The 27,573-nt window shown below is 45.8% G+C and overlaps 1 protein-coding gene across 2 annotated transcripts in view; it reads left to right on the top strand.

The window, feature by feature from the left end:
• Positions 1–1,599: 1,599 nt before the first annotated feature.
• Positions 1,600–27,573, top strand: part of LCP2 (lymphocyte cytosolic protein 2) — a 60,803-nt gene continuing 34,829 nt past the window's right edge. For both annotated transcript variants that reach the window (XM_023551385.2, XM_023551384.2), the window contains exons 1-6: positions 1,600–1,876; positions 7,643–7,705; positions 13,597–13,643; positions 25,547–25,612; positions 26,033–26,064; positions 26,748–26,785. In XM_023551385.2, coding sequence (XP_023407153.1) covers positions 1,799–1,876; positions 7,643–7,705; positions 13,597–13,643; positions 25,547–25,612; positions 26,033–26,064; positions 26,748–26,785 — 324 coding nt within the window. In that variant the 5' untranslated portion in view covers positions 1,600–1,798. The remainder of the gene's footprint in view (positions 1,877–7,642; positions 7,706–13,596; positions 13,644–25,546; positions 25,613–26,032; positions 26,065–26,747; positions 26,786–27,573) is intronic.

Below are 27,573 nucleotides of genomic sequence, written 5' to 3'. Positions count from 1 at the left end.
AGAAGTGGCCTCTCCTGTGAGAGAACAGCTTCTGAGCAGCAAGGACATGCTTTATAGAGCATGCCTATCTTCTGAGCAGTTACTAGGCACTAAGCCCCGTGAGGAGCACTTGGCATAGGCTACCTCGATTGATGCTCCCACAACCCTCTAAGTGAGGAATACACCAGCTCGCTTTTGTGGATCTCTTCCCATGTCCCAGGTCTTGGATTAAATGTTTATCTCATGTAATGCTCACAGCTGCCTAGAAGGTAGGTGCCAATACAGTGACAGGGGCTCCTGAAATAGTACTTGAGATGGAAGCCGTGCATTACCTAAGTTACCCTTTAAAGAGCTTTGAGAAGGCACGACCTCAGGGACCTGCATAGCACCACTCAGTAGGTGAGAGAGAGGTCATTCTTTTCCTCAAGCACTGGGACAGATGGCTGTTTACGGGTGCGCGTGGAGCACTAGATGAAGTGGCTGACTGTACTCAGAGACTGCCATGTTGCACAAACACATTTGTCTTTAAAAGTTCAATTCACACTCTGCTAACAATGTGCTCAGACTATGTGAGGTGGACAGGCCTGAGCCTGACTACAAAAACAGCAGATTCTCGTCTCTCATCTCAAGGCTACTCCAGGAAATGTGTTCTTTAAATACAATCTATGGTGGAACCAGTAGTGAATAGAATATATGTCGGCATCAATAAAAACCACTTGCCTTCAAGTTGATTCCAACTTGTGGTGACCGCATATATATGTCAGACTAGAACTGTGCTCCAGAAGGTTTTCAGAGGCTGATTTCTGGACGTAGATTATCAGGCTTTTCTTCCAAGGTGCCTCCGGGTGAACTCAAACCTCTGGTCTTTCAGTTAGCAGCCAGCCATATTAATTGTATCACCCAGGGTAAGCATCAATAGTCAAAGGTAATTTTTTTTTTTTCATCTTTTGTTCTTTCACACCTGTCTAGTTAAACTCAGCTAAGTTATATGTGTATATGAGGCAATTCTTTTATTTTCCTATTTTACAGATAGGAAAATTGAGATTCCCAGAGACTCAGTCCTTGTCTGAGGTGGCACAGTATGGAAGCAGAGACATAGAAATTGGAGCCCAAGTCTCCCAGTGTAGCACCTTGCCAACTCTGGGACCCTATTCATTCTCTCACTGAGGATCCTCTCATAATAAGCACGAAGAGGGAGCCGAGGGAGTCCCAATTTTGTCCATTCAATAGGACTGAGGGTGAGAGGGGAAGGTGGTTGGGAAGCATTAAAAGGTCAAGTACCTTCCCCCAGCAGTTCACTGATGTGGTAATTATCTGTATTTTAGGTCAGCCATCAAAACGGATTTTCATCTGCAAAGACCCAGCCTAGCAGGAATGTGGTGTAGACACATGGGTACCAGGAGTTTTAACGGAGAGGTACTTGGGCTCACACTGGAGTTTAAGCCTCCTTCATTTCCTCTGCCCTTATGTAGGGTTGATGGGGCCAGTGGGGAATTACCAGGCCTGTCACTCTCTCTGCATCTCAAGCGCCCAGAACTAGGCTTCCTTGTTTACTTATTTAGAGCCCAGCAGAGGAAGTGGTAAAGGAAACTAGCTGAGTCGGTTTCTGAGAAGAGACCATATTTGTTCGCAGAGGAAGCCGTTGCTTTCTGGGATCTGGTTACAGCCTGAAAGACGTCTGCTCCAATAAGGGTGTTTCAGAAAATACCTGGGAGCTGGAAGAGTCAAAGACACCAGCAAGCTCTGGATTTGGGGTTCTTTGTCCATGGGCGCACCATCTGCGCTCAGCTTGTGAGCTTCCTTCTAGGAGAAAGCAGCTATGGCATTGAAGAATGTACCGTTTCGCTCAGAAGTCCTAGCCTGGGACTCTGACAGCCTTGCAGATTACTTCAAGAAGGTAAGCTTGTTCTTTTAGTGTTGGTAGGGTTGGCAGTGCCTTTGACGGGCTGGTCAGAGGCTAGAAGATGAGTCTGGGCAGAATGTGAAAGGTGTAAAAGATAGAAATGGGACTACCAACCCCGTGGCAACCACGTTCTTCCTTACTGGTTGAGTGAATGTCACGTAGATATACAAAAACCACTGAGTTTTCCTGGGCAATGAGTTCTGGGGAGAAGGGAGGAAAGGCGATCCCTAAAACGAGTGTGTGCTAGGGTCTGAGTTGGGAGCTTTACAGGCATTGTCCCATTTAACACTTACTAACATTGCTATGGGAAACCCTGGTGGAGTAGTGGTTAAGTGCTACGGCTATTAACCAAAAGGTCAGCAGTTGAAATCCACCAGGCACTCCTTGGAAACTCTATGGGACAGTTCTACTCCATCCTATAGGGTCGTTATGGGTCAGAATCGACTTTATGGCACCAGGTTTACCAAGTTTAACATCCCTTCGAGTTGGAATTGACTGGACGGCAACAAGTTTTTTGTTTTTTTTTTTCTGTTGGTAACATCCCGTGAGGAGCCCTGGTGGCACAGTGGTTAAGGACTCTGCTGCTAACCAAAAGGTCAGCAGTTCGAATCCACCAGCTGCTTCTTGGAAACTCTATGAGGCAGTTCTACTCTGTCCTACAGGGTCGCTATGAGTCAGAATTGACTCAATGGCAACATGTCTGTTTTTTTTTTTTAACATCCTGTGAAGTCAATATTGTCCCCTTGGCTCAGCCACAAGACCAGCTTGGGAAGGTTAAACGGCCTAAAACCCCAGAGACTGTGTGTGACAGAGGGAGGATTAGTGCTTTGCCTGTCTGTGCTCTGAGACTCAGAACTGTTGTGCTAATGAGATCAGTGCTACCTACCAAGCAAAAACAACAACCTACCAGAAGGGAAGAAATGGAGTCATCGGGGTAGGAGAAAGAGAGGACAAGATGGGGGGCATAGAGGACTATGACCAACAATGCTATGCTCATGACTCTGGAAGAAGGGTACTCAAGCCCCTAAGTAGAACAGAGTCTCACTGGAGCTTTATAAGAGTCTTGGGAGGCAGGGCAAAAAATGGGAATTGAGCCCAGTTTACAGCTAGGGAGTCTGAGGCTCCAGAGTAGAAGAGGCCAGGCAGGGTAAGAGGCCAAGATGTGGCAGAGCTGGGACCAGCGTGTTGCTGTCCTGCCCTTCAGCCTTGGGAAAGATGCTCCAGGATCCCCATGCATGGTCATCTGCTGATGGGGACCTCATCTGCCTGGGCAGACCACAAGCTACGGAACTCATTTAGGGACCCTCTATCCCTGTCCAAGGGAGAAGATATCTTGTGAGGGACATTTGAGCTCTAATACTTACATCCCTAGAGGCTGGCATCAAATTTAGCTGACACTTCAGATAGGCCTAAAAATAAGGCTTTTTCATCTACTGAAGACCTTAGATGTTGTCATGAATGAATTGTGTCCCCGAAAAAAATCTGTCAACTTGGCTAGGCCATGATTCCCAGTATTGTGTGATCATCCACCATTTTGTCATCCGATGTGATTTTCCTATGTGTTGTAAATCCTACCTCTACGATGTTAATGAAAACCCTGGTGGCATAGTGGTTAGGCATTTGGCTGCTAACCAAAATGTTGGCAGTTTGAATCTACCAGGTGTTCCTTGGAAACCCTATGGGGCAGTTCTACTCTGTCTTATGACTCGACAGCAATGGGTATGATGTTAATGAAGTGGGATTGTTGTCAGTTATGTTAATGAGGCAAGAAAAACTGGGAGTGAACATCCTTTGAATCTGGGGACCCTGCACTGGGAAGCTCCTGGACGGGGGAAGATTGATGACAAAGACCTTCCCCCAGAGCTGACAGGGAAAGAAAGTCTTCCCCTGGAGCTGACGCCCTGAATTTGAACTTCTAGCCTACTAGGCTGTGAGAGAATAAATTTCTCTTTGTTAAAGCAGTCCACTTGTGGTATTTCTGTTATAGCTGCACTAGATAACTAAGACAGAGGTCATGTAAATCAACTTCCTATTTCTCCTGAGGAAACTGAGACCCAAGGGGTAGAATAGGCTCCCCAGGACACATAGCCAAACCTGGGGTCTACATATTATCAAGGAATCTACAGTCACAATAGTCCTTGCCCAAACAAGAATAAGAGAGTGTGAAATGTGGAATTGGGTGTGTCATGGCAGAGGCACAAGCCACAGGTTGTGCTATTTGCTGCTTTTTGTGCATCTCATTTCTGGCATTTTCCTTCCAAAAGGTCAGAACAAACTTAGGTTTCAGCATTGTATATGCAAAGATCACTGATTGGACAGTTGACTTTCAAAGGATGTTTCTGAATGCTCTTCTTAAATGTAGATCAAATAAGTTAGGGTAGCAAAGTGAGATTTTCTAATATGGGATAAAATGGCTTGCAACCTCAAGAAATGAGAAAAGAAGTAAGAATTGGTGAGGGGAAGTCTGGGGACAGATGGAGAGGGACAGACAGGCTCCATCTTGAAGTGTGGGAATGGCAGTGACACGGCCCGTCTAACAACAGAACAATCCGTGGGTACAGTTCTTGTCAGTTCAGGGAGATGGAATATAGGTCAGGATGATTCAGGGAGACATCTCTCTGACTGAGTTAAGATAAGGGAGAATTCGGCTTTTGGAGACCCCAGACCCTGGGACAAATCGACAGCACCTGGACAGGTTCCCCCTTCCAGCACCAAAGAATCAGTGGAGGGATGATGAGACTGAGGGGAATCTATAATCTGGGAAGGCCCAGCCCACCACAGAGTCAGATAGAGACCCTTCAAATCCTGAGCATCTCCATCCCCCAGAGAGAAATCCCAAGTAAACTGACCACTTAGTCATGTTAGTGATCTAATATGCCATTGAAAGGACCCATTGGCAGGTACAATTCCTAAAAAGGCAATGGGGCCGGCCACCTTCCAAGACACCCCACCTCAACTCTGGAGCCAAACCTATCTCTGTGTGAATCCTAGCTCTGCTGCCTGCCAGCTTGGTGACCATCCTTTAGCTATTCCACCTCTCTGTGCCTCAACCTCCTCAACAGTAAGACAGAGATACTAATAGTAACTAGGAGTCCCTGGGTGGTGGAAGACATTAGTGTACTTCGCTGCTAACCAAAAGGTTGGAGGTTCACCTCGGAAGAAAGGCCCGATGATGTACTTCTGAAAAATTAGTCACTGAAAACCCCGTGGAACACAATTCTACTTTGAAACAGGTAGGGTCACCATGAGTCGGAGTCAAGTTGACAGCAACTTGTTGGTTTGGTTAGTAGTAACTAACATCATGGGATTGTTGTGAGGATTAAAGGACATAATGCATGTGAAGCATTCAGCAGAGAGAAGAGTGCCAATTCATATTTGACCCTTTCCTTTTCCTCCTCTAAGTAACTGGACCCGAGCTGGGGAGGCCCGCTCAGGCCAGTGGGTCATTGTGTCTTCTTGTCTCAGATGCTCATATCTTGTCTGTTGCCTGGAACTTAAGCCCCTGAAGACCGAGACCAAGTTTTGTATTTCTTACCCTGTCCAGTTCCTTTTGATCTGGCCGTAGAGTGTCCCTGTGCCCCCACAGTAGAAAGGCATGGATTCAGAACAATGTGTGCTCATCCCGACTGTGTTCCCAACTCTCTGTGCAAACTTAGGCAAGTCCCTTCCCCTCTCTGGGCCTCAATCACTTCACCTACGATGCCAGGAACTGATCTAGAACAATGCTACCAAAGCTGACTGCTCATAAGGATCCCCCAGGGTGCTTGTTAAAAATATAAATTCTAGATAGTGTTGGTAGTTGTACAGCATGGCAAATGTGATTAATGTCACCGAAATGTACACTTAAGACTGGTTAGGACAGCAAATTTTTGTTATGTATGTTTAACCACACACCAATAAATAAATATAAAAATACAGATTCTAGACCCACAGGTCCACATTCCTGGGTCGGAATCAAACTTCTAGGCCCCAGTCTACAGGACTGTCTGTCAGTCCAGAGTCAAACACATCACCTTGTATAACCAGAGATTCATCTGAGAATGATGGTGTGAAAATGATGAGTTAAAGGCAGTTGAACATTCCAAGAACTGCTTACACCATGTTGCATGCAGATAAAAGCCATGCCCATGGTTCCCCGGAGACCCTGGCTGGTGGAAGCAGTTAAAGCACTCAGCTGCTAACCAGAAGGTTGGAGGTTCAAGCCCACCCAGAGGCTCCTCAGAAGGAAGGCCTAGTGATCTACTTTCAAAAAATCAGCCACTGAAAACCCTATGGAGCACAGTTCTACTCTGACACCCATGGGGTCGCCGTGAGTTATAGTCGACTTGACAGCTAGTGGTATGGTTCCTCAGATGCTGCTTGCTTTCAACATTGGCCTCTAAATCAGCTTTCTGAGGATGATATTCTTCCCTCCTTTGCAGGCTAAGAGGTTACAACAGTTGCATTTACTTTTTATATTTGTCGGCTGTAAGAGAAGAACGTGATTCTAATTTTTCTCCCAAAGAAGGCTGCCACAAACTCGGAGGCCCACACTGTGGGGAGAACCCAGAACTCTCAAGCACAGATATTTAGCCTTAAGTATTCTAACCCAAAACATCAAATTCAGAGAGATTTTAAAATGTGAATGCTTATGCTCTTGAGGACAAGAGGAAATGAACACCTCATATGATTATCAACTAGTGTGACCCTTTAGGAAAGCACCAAGACCCTCAAAATGCTCATTCCTATTGATTGGCTAGCACTAGTCTAAGAATCTGCCTCCAATAATGTATCTTACACAGAGAGAGTAAACAAAAACTGCATGCAAGAGAATGTCCTTGATGTTTTATATCTTGATCTAGAGGATGTATTGAGCTGTATGCTTAAATTTGCTGATTTCACTTACTGTATGTGAGTTATTATGCTACTGAAAAAAGGAACTATCATAACAGAGACATTAGAGCCTTGTTCTGGACACGGACTGTCACCTCTTCCATTTACTAGACATGGAACCTCATGCAGGTCATTCAGCTCTCTGTACCTTGGATTCCTCATCTGTAAAATGTGGGGAATAAAAGATTTAAAATGAGTTTAAATACTTAGAACAGTGCCTGCCATGTAGCAAGTGCTCAATAATTATCAGTAATTTTTATTACCATTTTTAGAACAGAAAATTTTGGAAAACAACCTAAATGTTCAGCAGTAAGGGAATAATTAAATAACATTATAGGCATTAAAATAAGGTTTAAAATAAGTTTGTAATCATACAAAGCAATGCTTATATGATCATTTTAAGCAATTTTAAGAGAAAACAGGCTAACAAGATCGAATATAAACGATAACCTCGATTACGTTTAGAAACATGCTTAGAAAAAGCATTGAAGAAAACGCACTGTAGTGTTCGCCAAGGTTGTCCTTGGGCAGTGAGACCATGAATAGTATACAGTTTCTTCTTTCAGCTCCTCTCAGGAGCTTATGGCTCTTATATAATCAGTGAGGTCCCTTTATCTAGCCCTTTGAAAGCTTGAAGGCAGCCTCTTTCTGTAGGGGCTTATACTGGGGCAATTTCTCCATTTCAGGCATCCCCAAAGGGGTAGTGAAAGCAGGGCTGAGGGCTGAGGTGGGTGGGGATGGGTGCCTCTGTTAGACAGTGGAGCGAAGGGGAGAGTCTGGCTAGCCACAAGTACCACAAATTGCTAAGCTTCTGGGGGCAGGCAAGGGAGGGGAGCCAATGGGGTGAGTCTCTCTGCCATTGACAACATCTTCCTGTTCTCTTTGCAGCTGAACTACAAAGACTGTGAAAAGGCAGTGAAGAAGTACCACATTGATGGGCCACGGTTTCTGGTAAGTTCTGACCAGTCAAAGACATTGAAACCACAAATATTCTGTGCTTTTCCCAATGACTACTAGGCCAGCTGGTCCACCCTGTCCCTGGGGCTGCCTGGGGTCAATGTTTGTCTTCAGGACCCCCACACAGCTCTTTGTCCTCTTCAGAGGTTTGACAGGAGCCTCTTTCTCACCACGTCTCAGAATCCTTCTGTGAAGCGCCCTTTTCAGCTCTTGCACTGACGTTGAGGTATGCTCTAAAGTCAAAGTAAAAGGAAGAATCCAAGGATAATGACAAAAAACCTTGAAAATTTATTTAAAGGCCGGTCATACTTTGAGAAGCCCAAGGGGAAAAAAAGACCATCTGGGGGAACATGATATTTTCCTCTCTGTCTTTCATACTCAATGAGCATAATAAAGGGTAGATTCAGCCTTTTTGTTTCTATTCTTTTCCTTTTCTCTCTACCAAATTCACATAGTTTGTTTTGTGTCAGTTTAATGTACCTGTTATGGCTCTCTACACTTTATTAGGTAGAAGGTCAGTGAAAAAAAGAAAGGCCCTCAACGAGACGGATTGACACAGTGGCTGTAATGGTGGGTTCAAGCTTAACAGCAATTGTGAGGATGGTGTAGGACCAGGCGGTGTTTTGTTCTGTCGTGCATAGGGTCATTATGAGTCAGAACCAACCTACGACAGCACCACACTTTATTATATTTCAAAAAGTTTTAAGATGCAGCTGTATATTAAGGATCAAGCCATTAAAGGGGAAAGGATGCAGCTCTCATGGAGGAAATAAAGGCACTGGATAGTGGTTGGGGAGGTTGTTTGAGCACTTCCCCGAAAAGATAACTTTGCAAATGGATAAAAGAGGCCCTGACTACACCAATTCATTCCTTCTAGACACTTGTTTCGCCTTTAAAAAAAAAGAAGTTAGGAATAAAACTTCAAGGGTTTCCTGAGGCAGATGTTCTCAATATGGATTCCGAGTGAGGAGGGCAAGCTAGGCTGTGACTCCCTGTAAGACTTAGTCAGTAAGGGAGCTTGGCCATGAGACTTCAGCATTAGAAAGGCCAGAGAGGTCAGGTACTCCTGCTTTCTACTCAGGACACCCGTACTGCCATCAACATCTGCTTGAACTCTTCAGAGATGGTGAGTTCACTGACAGTTATCTGCTCCTTTCTAGGAAGTGCTGAAATCTCATGCTGAGACCAAATTTATGTTCCTATTGGTCTGAGTTTCACTTTTAGGTGCCATGTAAGACATGTCTCTTACTATACCATTTAAATCATTCATTCGTTCACCCATCCATTCACTCAGCAAGCATCTCCTGAGTTCCTCTTACATACTAGGCCATGCTGGGTATGGGGCACATGCTGGTGATAGAGAGAGGATTTAATATATGATTCTTGCCTTCCAGAATCTTGTTTTATAGCAGATAGCTATCTTCAGGAAGCCCTCCAGTCACCTCATTTGCAGATGAGGAAATCAATAGACAGAGGTGTGATGTGACTCACTCCAAATCACACACCTACTAATTGGACTGAAGCATATATTCAATTTAGTCTAACACTGTATGAGCCTTAACAGTTCTATTTGTACTGAGCTATTGAATTCCTGGAGTTATAACGTTGTTGTTGCTGGTCTTACAAATTACTGCTAAACCTTTATTCTGATACCTTTGGCACTGAGGACAGACTTTGTATGTCTGAGTGGAAAGGAACTATGACATCTTTAGGGCTGGTCCTGGTGGCGGCCTGATGCCCTGTGCCTGCCATCACAGCAACAGGCCTTTCCGGCTCTGTGGTTCCCCTGTACACTCCCTGTGCTCGTCTCAAGCCATCTCCTTGGTTGGGAGATAGTATCTGAGCAGCTGTGTCTCCTCTGCCTAATCTCTGAGACCATCAGTCCCTCAGAGGATGCAGCATATTCTGCTCATTTCCTGTGGAGAAGGAGGAAGTGGAAAGAGGAGTGATAGGAGGCAGGAGAGCAGGGAGCAGAACCTGGTACCTGCCCCAGCAACTGGGGTGCACAAAGGCAGCTTCAGCTGAGTTTCTCCTACCCCGTCCCTCACAGGCACCCTGGGTGCAATTTGAGACTCAGGTGTGAGCTCTAAATTCTTGTCTATAAAATCCAGGGCCATCCTGCTATTGAAGGCAGAGTGGAAGGTCCTGGTTCTTTCTTCCTTTCTTCCTTCGTTTTTCCCTTCCCTTTGCTCCTCTTCCTCTCTCCCACATTTTTTTCTCCCTCCTTCCATCTCTCCTTCCCTCCCTCCTCTCCCTCCCTTTTCTCCTTTTCTCCCTCCCTTTCCTCCTTCCCTCTTCCCTTTCTTCCTCCTTCTCTACCTCCCTCCCTTCCTCCCTCCCTTCCTCCCTTCTTTCCTTCCATTCTCTCTTCTTTTTTTTCTTTCTTCTTGTCTTTGTTTCTTCTCCATAGTAGCAGTTAGCATGTCCCTTTGAAGAGGTAGGAATCTCTTTTGCTGCCATTTTTCTCCAGTGGGAATGACAGCAATTTGTCTAGTGGGGGTGGGGGTGCTATGCTTCAGAAGGTGGAAGAAAAGGAGGAAATATGCTTGGAACCTGATTCAGTTAGGACGGCATATGGCTGCAAGTAACGGAAAACTGACCACAGTGGTTTTACCAAAGAAAGGTTTATCTTTCTCAAGAAATGAGAAATCTGCTGGACACCCAGGGCTGGGGCACTGTTCAAGGAAGTCATCAAGAACACAGGCTCCTTCTAATACATGTAAAAGCCTGTGGTTTCTCCCTTATGTTTGCATGTTTGATGTGCTCCCTCTAGGGCTCCCATCTGCCTCACAGGCAGGAAGAGGTGGGGCAAGAGGTAAAAGTTACACTATGAGTCTCTCCCTGTTTTTGTTTGTTTTGTTTTTCTGACGTCTAGTAACTTTTCCAGAAGCTCCACTCAGCAGACTTCAGGCTATGTTTCACTGGCCGCATCTGAAGTCAGGTGTCCTCTGCCAGCTACAAGGATGTCTAGGAAGTTAAATATTTAAACTGAGCACATCGCTGCCCTGAAAAAATTCCAGGTCCTGTCAGGAAGGACCTGGTGACCCCACATGTGTCAGAGTAGAACTGTGCTCCATGGTGTTTTCAGTGGTTTATGTTTCAGAAGTAGATCACTAGGCCTTTGTTTTCTTCTGAGTACCTCTGGGTGCACTCGAACTTCCAACTTTTCAGCTAGCAGCTGAGAGTATAAACCAACTGCACCATACATGGTATTGTCTGAGTTGGGGTCAATGCCATAGCAACTGGTACTGGTCATGAAGGAAGAAATGAGAATGGACCTTCTGTCAGCCCGCAGCAGTGCCACCCACACTGCCTCTTTAGACGGGGTCCTATCTGCAGCTTTTCCTCTCTCTTTTCACCCCTTCAGGACACCCTCAGCGTAGAATCATACTCCAGCCAATGCCACAAATCTAACTCTCAAATGACTGTACAAGTAACCTGGAGCTTCCTAAAGGTTTTTGAAGTGGGGGAGGAAGGGTTATATCACATAGCAAAACCGTCTCTCAAAAAAAATTCTATTTAAACATCTTTCATTTTCCCTCGAAATTTCTATCCCTGTTATAAAAGATTTCTCTCTTTCCTAACACCCTGCTCCTCTGTTTCTCAGTCATGTTCCTTTCTACCTTCCCCTCCATACTCTTCCTGAAATACCCTCAGTTTATATTCTTCATTCAGCAAAACAGGAACCAGGCTGACTTCACAGCAGGCAGCTACCATCCTTTTCACGGCCCCCAGGAGGTCCTCAATTCATCCTACACACACTGGATGAGAGTCAGTGCCTTCCCTGAGATCCAGGTGCTTGTGGAGGAAGGAGATGCTGCTGTTCAATGAGTTAAAAAACGAAACAACCAAAAAAGTTAAGAAGCTTGACCACAAAGCCTGAGTCTCTTGGGTCTCTTGGCAGACTCCCTTCACCCACCAAACCTTACCTCAGGTGGACTGGTCAGCTGGCTGGGTCGGAAATTGCTCCTAAAAGCTGGATCAGATGAGCCCAATAAGCATATTGCTATGTCCCTGGAGAAGGACATCAGGCTTGGTAGAGGGTCAAAGAAAAAGAGGAAGACCCTCAACAAGGTGGACTGACACAATGGCTGCAACAATGGGCTCAAGCATAACAATGATTGTGAGGGTGGTACTGGATCAGGCGGGCAGTGTTTTGTACTGTTGTACATAGGGTTGCTATGAGTTGGATCCAACTCTAAGGTACCTAACAATAACATGATGGCCCAGGAGTCCCTCTTTGGTGCAAACTGTTAGTGCTCTTGGCTGCTAGCTCAAAGGTTGGAGGCTTGAGTCCACTCAGAGGTGCCTTGAAAAAATAGCCTTTGTAATCTGCTTCCAAAAAATCAGCCATTTAAAACCCCGTGGAGCACAATTCTACTCTGACACACATGGGATCGCTATGAGTCAAAGTTAACTCAATAGCAGCTAGTTTAGTTTTAATTTTATGATGCCCCAGTTCCATCCTCTAAGGCAGCTGAGCACCAAATGAAAGGTACCAGCTCTTCCCAACAAGCAGCAGCAACCTCACAGGCAATGCCCAGCCTAGAGGGATAGAAGAGGCAGAAAACATCCCTACCTCCAGAACCAGTCAGAGTTCCAGCTGCTCCCTGCCCCCTGGTAGTAATTTTCCCCCAACTCCCCCATTTCTCAATCACATACTAGGTGCCAGGCATTGTGCTAAGCACATTACATCTATTGTCTTACTCCTCACAACCCTGAAAGGTATGTATGTATTATTATGATCCCCACTTTACAGATACAAAAACTGAGGCTCAGAGAAGTTAAGTCTGTTCCCAAACTGAGACAGCTGCTAAGTGAAGGAACCAGGATTCAAACTCCTGCTGTCTGACGGTGGAGCAAACACCCTGACCATCCAGCCATCTAGCCTTAATCAGAATGTAATGGAGCCACCAGCAGATCTTTCTTTGCTTGAAACTTGGTCCCCTTTATTGGCTCGTCATTGATTCCATAGAAAGTATGCCCATCCTCTTTTCTGTTCTCAGTATCAGCACCCCTGCCTCTCTTCTGTCTTCAAGATGCCTTCTTCTTTCACTCTTCCCACCCTCCTCACAAACCAGTGTGGACCACTGGGACCCTCAATGAGCTCTGACATGGAAGAAGAGGGGCTTGCAGGAAGAAATAGACTATGGATGCTACAGAACAGGGCTCCAGTCCCAGCTCCATGTAGCAGTTTCCTTAACATCCCCAAGTCCCAGCTTGGTGCTCACCTATGAAATGGGAACGCTGATGGTTCCTACAGCATAGAGTTCATCTGAAGATTAAAGAAGGTACCATAAGGCAGAAGCCCACAGTCAGTTCACCGAAATGAGTTGGAAAGCCCCTTTATTACATTCGCACATCTAGAGAATCTTACCAATAAACCTGGTGAATGAGGCTTTTGGGGTGTGATGGTGGTAATAAAAGGGTCGGGTCCCTTCTCTAGGCTGGCTTCTCTACAACTGGTTTGAATGGAGATTAAAAGGACTGAAGTCTAGAGTAAGAGCCTGGGGAAGAGGTTGCAAGATGGGCAAACTCATTCCCGAAAACAAGTTTTATTTGGTCTTCTACAGATTTAGCCCTTATCCTATTCGTTTGTTTAAAGTAAAATTACTTGTCAGTATGTAGAACTTAGGAAATTCTGCATAAAAAATCCTGATTTTGAAAATCTTTTCTTTTATTTTTGGCGGTGGGAGGATGATCCAGCAATACCAGGCCTATTGGCTCTTATGCAATACCTAGAAGCTTTGGGTGAGGAGGGGACATACTCTACAGTTTGCCACAGTCCCTATCACTTCCTATTGTCTCATACCTTACTTTATTCACCTGGAAAAGAGCCCTTCTTATGGGTTGTAACCTGCCTGCCATGTGTGTCTTTGTTTCAGGCCCTGACAGAAAATGACATCCAAAAGTTCCCCAAGCTCCGCGTGCCGTAAGTACTGACCCCTTGGGTGGTTTGGGGAATAGAAGCTAGAATGGGGGTACTTCAGGGGGAGCTGAGACAGTTAACTATCACTGTTACTTTGAGACAGGAAAGTGAGTAGGAAGGGTGAGCCCAAAGACAAGTACGAGGGGAGAGCTAATGTGTTGAGTTGGAGAAAAGAAGTGACTGATCCAGCCCAGCTTGTCTGTTGGATGCTCTTGCCAAAGACACACCTGACTCTGAATCATGTTTTCATTTCTCTCTTCTTGATGGGGTGGCTTGGGCCTGTGAAAATAGTGCCAGAGTCAAAAGACCTAAATTTCATCATGGCGTCACCACTGACTCAGCCATTGCTTGTGTTATGACAGAGTTTCCAGCTTTGTAAAATGAGACGGTTGCACCAGATGAAAGATAGCAATGGTCATCATTTTGTCTGTCAAAACTGACTACCTAGAAATGGCAACCAAGGGTGTTATGTTGAGAAAAATTCCGAGGAAAGGGAGCTGTGACTAATTACTGATGTCTGCCATGGGTGCTAAAAGGGAAGTTGCAGCATGCAGATTGTGCTATGTGTTTTTCTTCCCTTTAGTAAAGTTCTCACATACTCAAATGCCTGAAGGGGCCAGGCACGTGATATAAATGTGTAAAATGAGCCAAGTCAAAAAATCACAAAGGCCTATCAATTTATTTTACTACCATTGACTAAAACATGGGTATTAAGAAATATTTCTTTACTAAAACGATAGCGTAATTATGACGATAAAAGTTAACTTACAAAAAGCTTCATTGTTGGTGAAACAATAGGGAGTGGTGAGGATTGTGGCAAATCAGAAATCATATGCCCCTTCCAAAAGAGCAGCAGTCAATGTGGACCCAATTATGCTCAATCTTGGAATTGAGCAAGAGTAGCTGAAATATGAGCTTTATGTGATATATCTCAATTCTTAAATGTTGGCTCAAATATTTTTAAATATTATGAAAGCCAAAGTAGACATTCTTATGGGCCAGATATCTTCTGAGTGTTACCAGTTTGAGACCTTTACTTTGGACATTCTCTGAACTACCTTCTCTTGCTCTAAGGGTCTCAGAGCTCATATTGATAAAAAGGAAGTTGGTCAATAGAGTAGGTGGTTGGGAGTTCTCATGAATAGGTAGGACTTCCAGAGTAGCTTAAAAAAAAAACGTAAAAAAAACATAACTCATTGCCATCGAGAGCCAATTCTGACTAATAAAGAACCTATGGGACAGAGTAGAATTGCCCCATAGGCTTTCTAAGGAGCGGCTCGTGGATTTGAACTGCTGACCTTTTGGTTAGCAGCTGGATGCTTAACTACTGAGCCACCAGGGCTCCCAGTGTAACTTAATTAAGGAAAATAATTTTAACATGATTATCAGGGTTTTTTTGTCTGGAACCACCAATTGCCATTGAGTCAATCCCGGCTCGTGGCAATCCCTTGTGTAGCAGAGTAGAACTGTGCTTCATAGAATTTTCGATGATTTTTTTTCAAGTAGATTGCCAAAGGCACCTCTGAGTGGACTGGAACCTCCAATCTTGCCATTAGCAGCCCAGTGTGTTAACCATTTGCATCACCCAAGGACTCCCTTGTCTGGAAGGGTAAAGATAGAAAGGAATAAAGATTTGCCTTTGGCAACTGCCTGTCCCTAAGAACAAGTGTCATTAGGGGACCAGCCACATTTCAAGGACTCAGTAACTGCATATGGTTAATGACTACTCTACTGGAGAGTGTAGACACAGAACGTTTCCGTCATTGCAGAAATGTGATGCTCCAGAGAAAGACTGTAGTTCTATGTAAATGAAAGACCTTAAACAGGAGTCAAACTGGTGGCTGGAGGACCTGAGCCAGCCTGCAGGCATGTTTGATGTGGCTCACGTGGTGTTTTAAAATCAAGAAATGTCCCACAAATCTAGCTTATCTGGGGAGGGAAAAAAAAAAAAAGAAGATGTGGTAATCCAGGACCCGTATTTTACTGTGGCAACTGTCAGCTGGATCCAAGTGTCTACTACCTCCTTTAGATGGCGTTTGTACTCCGCAGTTCACCATGGTCTCCACCACTCCCTAAGGAATTATTCTAAGGAGTAGCACCAACATAACAGTGCTTTGATACAGGAGTGTACAATTTCATTGGGAGTAGGAAGGCAGGCATACCTAACTTTGCCCCCAGGACATTCAGGGAAAACTTCTGAGAGGAGGGAACCCTAAATTCAGTCTTGAAATATGTAAGGAGTGGTCAGATGAAGAATTGATTGCTTGAATTGAAGGAAATTCTAGTAATGGGAAACATATTGTGTAAAATATGTGGAAATACAAGTGGGTCAGAATGCTAGGGCGTATGCAGTGGGGAGTAGGAAGCAAAGAGGCTAGAATGACTGGGGGAAGGGGCAATTTGTAAAACTCTTTGAGGGCCATTCAAGGGGTCTGAGATGCTAGAGAAGTGAGCCCAACAGAGAGAACATTGAGGTCCAAATTGTCTCTTGGATTTCTCCACTGCAATGTGAAAAATAGAAGCCCTGGTGGCACAATGGTTAAATGCTTGGCAGCTAATTAAAAGATGGTGGCTCAAACTCACCAGCAGCTCTGGTGAAAAAAGACCTGGCAATCTGCTCCCGTAACAATTATAGCCTTAGAAACCCTACGAGGCAGTTCTACTCTGTTCTATAGGATCACTATGAGTCAGAATTGACTTGAAGACACAGAACAACAACACGTAAAAGGTGGTTAAAAGAGGGCCCAGCTGGAGGCACGGACACAGTTAGGACAGTAGAAATGACCCCACTTACAGAAGATAGCAGCCCCACCTAGGACTGTGGCTGTGAAGATGGGCAATTTAATCAGTATGGGCAGACAGAGATAGAGAAGGGACTTTCCACTTGGGGGATTCTTTTTAATTTTAAGACTGAGCTCTGCCTGGAGAAGGAGTGAGGTTAGTTAGGCCACTTAGAAGTAAGTAAAAAATAAAACTTTTATTTTTTACTTAGAAGTAGAAGGAGTATTATAAACACTCATGTTGCAAGTGGAATGGAGAAATGTAATATTTCTTTAGCTGTATGAAAAATGAAACAAAAACTTGGCCTATGGCACCCCAGACAAGCCATGACCATAGGGGAGACATCAAGAGAAGATCCAGGTTGCCTTAAGTGACTCCAAGAGTTATCATCCTTCTTGGCAGACATTTATAAGTATCAATTTCAGCTCTATTTCTAATAAAGTGTATGACCTGGGACAAGCCCCTCAGTTTCCTAATCCATAAATTAAAGTAATGGGTTAGAAGGACTGTGTAGACTCATCTAGTTTTTTGCGTCTGTTTTTTCTCCTTTTTTTTTTTTTTATTGTGGTAAAAATATAACAAAGCACCTGCTATTTCAACATGTTTTACACAAGCAATTCAGTGACATTAATTACATTCATTGCGTGGTACGGCAATCACCACTATCTGTTTTTCCATATTTTTCCATCATTCTTAACAGAAACTCAGTGTCAGCTAGTTTTAAAGACCATTGTTCTGGGGTGAACAGGCAGACAGGGGAGCTTAGTGAGTGGAAGCATAGGTCCCTGGGGTCAGCAGCCTACTTGAAACTCAATTTTTCCACTCACTAGCTATGAGACCATGGACAAATTATTTCAGTTCTCTGAGCCACAGCTTCCTCATCTGTAAAATGGGGATATTCATTGGACCTAACTCAGACTGTCAGTGGGAAAATTAAAGAAAATAATGGAAATAACAATATACACTGACCAAGTTTTAGCTATTCTTACTATTTTTTGTGCAAAATCCTGATTAGCACAGTTTCAAGTTTTTACTAATTATTCTATCCTGCTAGAGAGAGAGAGGGAGAAGATTGAAGAATAAAAAGAACATGGGCTTTAGGGTCAGAGAGATCCAGGTTCTAAAGCTGGCTCTGCCTCTACCAGCTATGGGACCTGGGGAAAGCCACTTCAACAGTCTGAGCCTCAGTTTCCTCATCTATAGAATGGTTAAGAGCTCTCAGGCTGTGGTGGGCACTAAATGCAGCAGCCCACACAAATTGCCTGGTGCAGTCCTCGATGCCTACATATAGATAGCCAATACACATTCATCCCATCCCTTTGTACATAGGTTGGTTTCTCTTGATCATTACTCTAAAGGCTATTATTAAAAAAAAAATTGTGTTTCTACGCAGCAGACCAAAACAAGATTACTGTCTTCCAAATGTCTCTACTTCCTTCCTTGATGTTGAAAAAAAAAAAAAACAGTATTAAATAGATTTCATGAGAAGGTAGATTCTGGTAAAGAAGGCTTTCTCTGTCTACAGATGCGGTCACTGTCTCAAAAAAAAAAAAAAAAAAAACCAAACCCAGTGCCGTCCAGTCGATTCCTACTCATAGCAACCCTGTAAGACAGATTAGAACTGCCCCATAGAGTTTCCAAGGAGCACCTGGCGGATTTGAACTGCCAACCCTTTGGTTAGCAGCCGTAGCACTTAACCACTACCACTACACCACCAGGGTTTCCATGGACACACTTTATCCGGCATATGGCCCCAATGCTGTAACGGTGGAGGGTTTTTATATAAAAGACTGAAGCCTCCCTTTATAGGACCTAGCTTAAAACCCATGGTACAGCTGAGAATGATCAGGTTAAACGGGTAGAATACATCTTAAAAATTTTGACACTTTTTTTTTTGGAGTGGATAAAAGAAGAACGTGTTTTTTCTACTTAAATCTGTAGTGTAATTTAAAAAAAATGAAAAGGGTGACAGCGGTAATGGTGTGGGCACAGACAAGTGCTGGCTGTTTCTCTTTATATTATTAATTCTCATTGTGCCCATGACCAATAGTGGAATTAGCCGGGAAAATCTAAGATCCAATTATAGAAGTAACTCGTTTCCTTAGGATTGGATTAACCGTGTATCAGCCGCTTTTTATGCCTCTGGGCCTCAGAAGTAAGGTTATTTCGGTTCTAATGAATTTAACATCAAGCTGGGTTTCTTTTGAAATGTGTGAAGCTCAGCAGACCAGAGATGAAGCCTCATTGTTGTGTATGTTGAGCATTCTATTAGGTGATGCTTCCTGGATATGTTAGTTCTGTCAACTTTTGCCTTTTTCCCCCTTTATTTCTGTGAGATAAGGCTTGCAAGCATGATTATGGCTTTCCCATGTGATGGTTAGGGAGCCCTGATGGGTATGTTTAGGTTTTTTTTTCTGTGTCATATTTGGAAAACCAGAGGCACTCCTCCAAGGCCGCATGGTTGGTAAGTGACAGAAAAGACACACATGCAGGTTTACAAGCTCCAAAGGCCAGGAGCTTTCCAGGATAACAAGTGGGGAGGCTTATACATGACAAGTGAGATCTGGGGGGATGAGCATGATAAACAATCATTTACTAAGGCTGGTAATAACGGATTCCTGTGCCACAACTCAAAGAGGAAGAGGGGGATAGCCCAAGAATTAAGAATCTCTTTCTTGGTGTAGTATTAAACCCAAAACCAGTTGCCATTGCATCACCTGACTCATGGTGACCCCGCGTGTGTGTTGAAGAGCTGTGCTCCATAGGGTTTTCAATGGCTGATTTTTCAAAAGTAGATCACCAGGCTTTTCTTTTGAGGCAACTCTGGGTGAACTTGAACCACCAAACTGAGGTATCTGCAAAAGGTCAGTGGGGTGGGGGACACAGGTGAGAAGTGAGGAGACCACACTATGCCCTCAAATTATTTCCCACCCACACGTGGTTCTCTACAGAGGCCTTAAGATGTCAGAGCAAAACCCCTTTTCAAGTGGTAAGACCTACATCATGGCTTCGCTCTGACTTCTCACACGACAAAGACAGAACTGTGGAAGGCTTGGTGTTTGATTCGAGGTGGCTGATCTTTAAAGGTGGGACACTTTGTTCCTTTAAAGAGCATAAAATGCAGAGAGAGAGAGAGAAAATGTGTGTTGAGGGCAATGGGGGAAAGAGTGTTAGAAGAGAGAAAGGCTTGGAGACAGGGGACAGCAAGTCAGCAGGAGAGAATAGGGTTTAGGCAAACACAGACTCTGCCCAGGGCCTGGGGACATGTCGTCCTGGGAGGGGCCAGCAGGCAGCCTGTCCTCTGTGTCAAGTGAGGAAGTCTCCTCTTGTGGGAGGTTGTGTGGGAGGGAGAGGAAGAAAGCTGGTCTCAAGCTCTTACTATGGGAGCCATGGTAAGAAACATGCTTTACACTGAAAGCCAGCGCACACCTCCACAGGCAAATATATATGTATAGAAGATGAGATGAAAAACAAAGGAATATGTAGAATCATCACGATGTAATACCCACCCTTTCTGTGTGCTCTGTGGTCTGACATTTTCTGTTTCCTTCCTCCCTCTCTCCTTCCGTCCTTTTTTTTTTACCCCTTGTATGACCAGCAAAGTGGATTTCAAGACTCACAATTGGGCCTATGCTCACAGTTTGTAAAGCACTGGCCTAGAGGTGGGGCTGTTGAAAGGGAGACCTGGGCCTCCTGGGAAAATCCTAGAGGACGTGCCCCTCACCCTCCTCCACTCCTCCACCTCGGCCCCCTCATAATTACAGAGTTCCTCTTCCTTTCCCTCCTCCTGCTCCTCTTCTTTCTCTTTCTTCCCTCCTTTTCCTTCTCCATCTTCTCTTCCTCCTTCTCCTCCTTCTTCTCCTTCTACAGTTTCACCAGTGTCTGAGAATAACAGGTTTTACTTCACAGACTTTCCCAATCCTAAGAATCACCAAGGGGGCTGGTTGATGCTACTGATTCCCAGGACACTCCTGTGGAGATTCTGAGCGGTTAAATCAAGGGTGAGCCTGGTGACATGGTGATCCTCATGGTTGGATCCACCGTTCTTATTTTCCTGAAGAGGAATCCTGACTTCAAGGAGGGCAAATGCCTTGTCCAGGGTCACACAGTGGCAGAGGCATATCCAGGGACAGTAACGCCTATTGCGAGCACTGAAATTGCACCCCTGCAGGGGCATGGCGAGGGTAACGAGCATACAGTGGCAACCTCTAGGTTTTGTCCCCACCACTGCCCAGTCTCAAGATGAATAGATGTTGATGGTGGTGAGGCATCAGCAGACACACCTTCCCACCTCTTGTCCAGCTACCTCAGTCAGGCACCTTTCATGTTTGTGGCGCCTCGGAGTGTCATTCCACACCTCATCTGGCCCCACCTTGGACTTCCACCTGGGGACAAATGCTCCCCTCTTGCCCCCACCCCCGCTATGCCTCTGTGTCTACTGTACTTGAGGAAGGACATGGGGCGATACCAGGTGTCTTAGTCATCTAGTGCTGCTATAACAGAATACCACATAAGTGAAATTTATTTTCTCACAGTCTAGTAGGTTACAAGTCCAAATTCAGGGTGACAGCTCCAGGGGATGGTTTTATCTGTCAGCTCTGGAGGAAGGTCCTTGTCCTTAATCTTCCTCTGGTCGAGGAGTTTCTCAAGTGCAGGGACCCCAGGTCCAAAGGATGCACTCCGCTCCCAGTGCTGCTTTCTTGGTGGTATGAGTTCCCCAATGCTCTGCTTGCTTCCCTTTCCTTTTATCTCTTGTGAGATAAAAGGAGATACAGGCCACACCCCAGGAAAACTCCCTTTACCTTGGATCAGGAAGGTGACCTGAGTAAGGGCGGTTGTGTTACAATCCCACCCTAATCCTCTTTAACACAAAATTACAACAGCAAAATGGAGGACAACCACACAACACTGGGAACCACTGCCTAACCAAGTTGTCACATATTTTGGAAAGGGGGGAACAATTCAATCCAAGACACTAGGTTAATAGAAACTGCTCAGTGGTGTTACCTTTCGAGTGGTGCTACATTTCGAGTGGTGCCCAGGGCATGTGCCACACCTGCCATGCTTTAGGTGTACCTCTGCCAGTGGGTACCACCCTTGGGGCAGGACGTGTGGTTAAATTGAGGACAGGGGCCCTCTCTCTGTGACCGCAGGCTCTGGGCACAGTGTATCACTAAGATAGGCCTTAGCCTGGCTCTAGTCACACAGCAAGTGGGGATGGATGCCTTTGGGCTGGAACCCAGGCCATCTTAGGATCCCCCCTTCCTGTAATAGCTTGACTTCCTCTTGGAGGATTCAGTCCCATTTCCCAAGCCAGCTCATCCCTAAAACAAGGAAAAACAGAGAGAGCTACTGTCTACCAGCTGCCCAGCCCCCTCTGCCTCTTTCCCTGGTCCTGAGCAACGCCTGGGGTTTGTGGGGAGGAGGGGAAATGAGTCACCTCTAGCCACTCACTGTCACTTGGTCCAGGGGGAGGGGGCAACTTTGGAGGTTTGCACATAGAGGGAGCAACCACCTCCTTGCCCTGCCTACCAGCACGCCACCCTGTGCCCACTTAGGTCCAGCAGAGGTCACGGCTGGCTTGGAGGGGTTCTCTGAAGCCCACCAATGCAGGAGGGCCCCAGAGCCTGTCTTGCTGCAGGTTGACTTCCAGGCTCTGTCCTCTCTCTCAGTCTTTGTGCTGCTTCTCTGGTGGGGGCTGCGGTTTGGCATTTCCTTCCTTACCTAGTTAGAGCCCCAGCAGCCTGCAGCCTGCAGCCTGGCTGCTACAGATACTTGTAAGAAAAGGCAGTGCAGAGAGCAGGATCCAGAGCAGCACTGTGAGCAGTCAGAGCCCAGCCAAGCTGTGTGGGTGGCGGCTTCAAGGTGATGCTCAGCCCATCTCCTTAAGTCATTGCTGAAATGTCAGCTCCTCAACGAGGCTGACCCTGATCACTCTATTTTAGTGCTCTACCTGTGCGCTCCTCAGCCCCTACCTGGCTGGCCTCCCCACCATCCTGTGTCCGTATGCAGTAATCCAAACCAAACCAAACCCATTGCCTGTTGAGTACATTCTGACTCATCGTGACCCTGTAAGGCTGAGTAGAACTGCCCCATGGAGTTTCCAAGGCTGTAATCTTTACAGAAATAGGCTGCCACATCTTTCTCCCCCAGAGCAGCTGGTGGGTTCCAACCGCTGGCTTTTTGGTTGGCAGCTGAGTCCTTAACCACTGTGCCACCGTTCTGTTGCTGTTGAGTAGATTCTGACTCATAGTGACTCTATAGGACAGAGCAGAACTGCCCCATAGGGTTTCCAAGGAGTAGCTGGTGGATTCGAATACCAACCTTTTGGTTAGCAGCAGTAGCTCACAACCACTGCACCATCAGGGCTCCACTGTGGCCCCAGGGCCCCTTATATATGCAGTAAACCAAAACCAAACCAAACCCATTGCTGTCGAGTTGCTTCCGACTCATATCGACCCTATAGGACAGAGTAGAACTACTCCCATAGGGTTTCCAAGGAGTGGCTGGTGGATCCAAACTGCTGACCTTTTGGTTAACAGCTGAAAGCTTAACCACTGTGCCACCAGGGCCCCTCACATATGCAGTACTCACTTATAATTTTGTTTCTTTCAGTGTTCACTGTTTCTTGTCTGTCTCTCCACACTGGTGTGTGAACTCCTTGAGGGCGGGGATCTTTGTCTGTTTTGTTCACTGATGTACCTGTAGAGTGCCTGGCACTTGTTGTTAGCTGCTGTAAAGTCAGCTCCCAACTTAGAGTGACCTCACGCACGTTGGAACGGAGCACTGTCTGGTCCTGCACCATCCCCATGATTGGTTGCAGATTGGGCCATTGTGATCCCTAGGTTTCATTGGTTAATTTTCAGAAGTAGATCACAGACCTTTCTTCCCTGTCTGTCTTAGTCTGGAAGCTCTGCTAAAACATGTTCAACATCCTAGTAACACGTCAACCTCCTCTAACAGATAGGTGGTGGCTGCACACGAGGTGCATTGGCTGGGAATTGAACGCGGGTCTCCCTCATGGAAGGCAGTACCACTGAACCGCCACTGCCCCACCCGGCGCTTGGAATGCCCCTGTGAATACTGTTGAAATACAGGTGGCAGGATGCAGCTCTTCTATCTATGTTTACGGGAACCCCCTGGCAGCCCAGTAGGAGCCCTTCAATCTGGCATGTCAGAAGAGGGAGGTGAGGGATTCTGCAGCATCTTCTCAAAAAAATCAGTTCAAAGGAAACAACGAAACATGTCACAAGCCTTCCGATGGCGTGTTGGGGTGGGAATGAAATCCCAACAATAAAGTCATTACAGAGGATTAAACACTACCCTCTCTCTTCCCCTGTCTTCTTAAGTTCCTCATGTGTTTATCAAAATGCATTTAATTTGTCATTCTCATTAGGTGGGAGGGTTCCTAGCAGCAGTTTTCTGGGAGCTTGTGGAAGGAAAGAGAGAAGTGGTGGTAGTAAGGGCCACCTTTGCTAACTTAGCAATTGTGTTTTGACTAAACTTGTTACGCTGAGAGGGTCACTTAAACAGAAGGAGTGTAGATCATAGGTTATTCTTATAGATGAGCCAAGAACTCAGCAAGGAACAAGGTCCACTCCCAAGTAGGCTGCAGCATAGTGGGAATTAACACAAAGAAGTGGCATGTTGAAAAGTGTGCTGGCCTGGACACTAGGGAGCCTGACTTCTGGGGCTGATGCGTGCTGTGGGGACAGGCAGCCCTCCTCATGTACTCTCTTTGTGACATTGGGAAGTCCCTTGTCTGAGCCTCTATCACCCTCATTTCTAAAATAAAGTTGGACTAGAAAATCTCGAAGATTCCCCCAGCTGACCCAAATATCTAGGAAACACTGAGTCTGTTTACCAGTGAGGGCTCCTTTGGTCTCAGCAGAGGATGCTAAGGGAAGGTGTAGTCTCCTGTCCTGGAGGATGAAAGACCAGGATGGATGCTTGCTTTAGGTGTGCTTGAGGTACAGTCCTGACATGGAAACCCTCCACGTCCTAGGGTTTTATATATATATATATATATATATATATATATATATATATATATATATATATATATATATATATATATATAACCATTTGCTGTTGAGCCGACTTGACTCATGGAAACCCTGTGTATGTCAAAGTAGAACTGTGTTCCAATGAGTTTTCAATGGCTTGATTTTTCAGAAGTAGATAACCAGGCCTTTCTTTTGAGGTGCCTCTGGGTGGACTCAAATCTCCGACCTTTCGGTTAGTGGCCAAGCATTTTAACCTTGGCAACAACCAGGGACTCTCTCTCTAAATGTGTGCATGTGCACATGTGTGTTTGTGTGTATGCATGTGTGTGTGAATGTGCATGCATACATGCGTGTGTGTGTGTGTGTGTGTGTGTGTGTATTCCAGTACCTAAAGGCTAGAAGTGTCTTTAAGGGGCCTGGCCAAGGATGGCCTCAGGGGTTGGTAGTTCAGGGAGGCTCTATTGTGCAGACTTTGCCTGTGTACAAATGCCTCTCCAGCCTTTACAAGGATCCTTGGCACTGAGCAGGAAGCATGGAAGCAAGAATGGAAGGAGATAACAGGCTTTTGATGAGAATTATGCAATGAGTAGCTGATTCCTCCCAGTCTAGGAGGTGGTTTGAGGTTCTCTGGAAGCAAGACACTGCCACAAGAAGGCTAAACCAGGAGTCAGGGACCACAGCCCCAGAAATTCCACAATGAAATATAGAGCTGTAGTGTCCTAAGGCTACAGAATTTTGGAGAAGGTGGAAGCCAACAAGACTTCACGGGGGGCCTTAAAGACTGAGCCAGACAGACACAGATCAGCAAAGATCACCAGGGGCACTGGGATGAGCAAGGTCTGGCAGGTGCAATTCTGTGACAAGTTCGGGGAAGAAGTGAGGGGCAGAGGGCCCATGGAGGGGAAGGAAGCTGGACTGGCTGGAGCCCACAGGAGGAGAGGAAGAGGCTGGCCAAAGTTGATCCAGAAGCTATGTCAAGTGTCCTGTGATGCCCTGAGGTCACACATATCAGGGAACTTCAGGGCTCAGAGCAAAGCCTGGGCAGGGGGAAGAGACAATGGTTTTGTCTCATCATCTGTGGTGTCGTCTGTGACCCCATCATGTTCTTCTAACTTGTAGGATTCTCAGTAAGTTAAGTCAAGAAATCAACAAGAATGAAGAGAGGAGGAGCATCTTCACACGCAAGTGAGTGGGGCAAAGGGGCCCATTTTGGCTATAATGAAACTCAAAAGAATATTCAAACCCAAATCAAAGAGATGATTTTTGTCCTGGGCTTTGACCTGTAGTGGTCCTCTCAGTCCCGGGGCCTTTAAGCTGGTGCTTACTGAGAGGGCAGGTCCCTCTCCTTGCCCTATGTCCTGCTCCAGCCCCAGGACAGCAGGAGAACTTCCCCCAGCGCATCAGGCAATCACGAGCTCCCAGTCACACCACCAATGTGGCTAGGGTGGTTTCTAGAATTCTGGGGCAGCCTGGCCCCTGTTGCCAAGTAACAAGGACACAGGTAGGCAGTAAGACAAACCTTCCTCTCAAAGAGCTGGATGGAGGAAAGAGGAAGGACCTCCTTAAATAAATAGGCCATTAACGCAATGCTGTTTGCCTTCACAGACCCCAAGTCCAGCGGTTTCCTGAAGAGACAGGTAAAGGTCTCAAGGTTGAGAGATGATTGCTGTAGAATGTGACAGGCACTTCCGCTCTTCTGTCTTCTGGTTTCTGGGGCTCCTGGGGTGTCAGGCAGGTGGCCTTACTCTATTTCCTGTCAGCTAGTTCTTATCCAGAAGAGGATTGGGGCTCAGAATGAGGGTAGAAGGGATGCCACCTTGCAGGGCACCTGGCTTAAGGCCACTACTCAGCTGGGACCCTCTGCAGAGACCACTGAGGAATTCTGAGAGGTTTGTTTGGCAATACAGGAAGGGCTTAGCCATTGATTCAGCTCCTGAGCTAAGCCAGTCCCCCTGCTTTGGGGTTTTCAAACAGTTTTTCCCTGGCAAATAACACATAGTATCAAAAACGCAGATTATTCTTCAGCTCCAACCAATTCTGCTGGATCCAAAGCTCTAGAGATGGGGCTGGAGGTTTCTGTATGTTTTAAAGCAGCTCTTGGGTGGGTTTTATGAATGTGAAATGTTGAGAACAACTGCCTTCAGCTTCTAGCTTCTTGGATAGAAATTCTAGAGCTGATTTCAAGTTGTTAACCCCCCGGTGTGTAGAAGGTAGGATGAGGCCTGGGATGGGGCAGTAGGTGCAGGAGAGCCTCCGATGGAGTTGCTTCCCTTCTAGTGGCTTCTTTTGGTACTGATGATGGTGTCGTTTCCTCCCACAGAAAGCCACGAAGAAGACAATGGGGGCTGGTCATCCTTTGTGAGTATGGTGTAGGGTGCACTTCCACCTTTGCAGCAGTTTACAGAGAACCTTTTTAACAAGGAACAAACAAATGCCCAAAGCAGAAAGGCCTCTAATAAAATCCCAGGACACCTGCCCAGGGGTTGGGAAAATTTTCCTGTAAGATGCCAGATAGCAAATATTTTCAGCCTTGGGAGCCATGTGATCTTTGCTTTTTAGCACCAAAGACAATGTGCAAATGAATCGTGTGGCTGTGTGCCAAAAAAGTTTCCTTTACAAAGCAGATGGAGGGCTGGACTTGGCCAGTAGGCTGCAGTTTGCTGACCCATCAACCAGTACTCATCATTACCATCCTAACAACATAGCCTTCCCCCACCCCATCTCCCGAAAGGGGCCCTCCCCTAGAAAGGTACAGTAACGTGGCGTTTCTCATGCATCTAAACCACCATCACCGGTACCAGGGGAAAGGGATTTCAGACCAGTAGCCCTGAAAAGACCTCAAGGAAGGTACAGTGCAGTTATTTTTGCAGTTGAGGAGGTCACAGTGACCGCAATTTGACTCTGGTGAATGCAGTGTGTCTTCTCCCCAGAAAACCACAGATACGGTCACCACACATCATGTTAGACTCAGGCTAAACCAGTTGTTGCCGAGTTGATTCCAACTCATGGCAACCCCATGGTGTCAGAGTAGAATTATGCTCCACAGGGTTTTCAATGGCTAATTCTCTGGAAGTAGATCTCTAGGCCTTTCTTTTGAAGCACCACTGGGTAGACTTGAACCTCCAACCTTTCCATTAGCAGCCGAG

This window comes from Loxodonta africana, chromosome 2 (genome assembly GCF_030014295.1).
Source record: "Loxodonta africana isolate mLoxAfr1 chromosome 2, mLoxAfr1.hap2, whole genome shotgun sequence".
Lineage (NCBI taxonomy): Eukaryota > Metazoa > Chordata > Mammalia > Proboscidea > Elephantidae > Loxodonta > Loxodonta africana.
The sequence above is the reverse complement of the archived record's forward strand: the minus strand, read 5'-3'. Positions and strand labels throughout refer to the sequence as shown.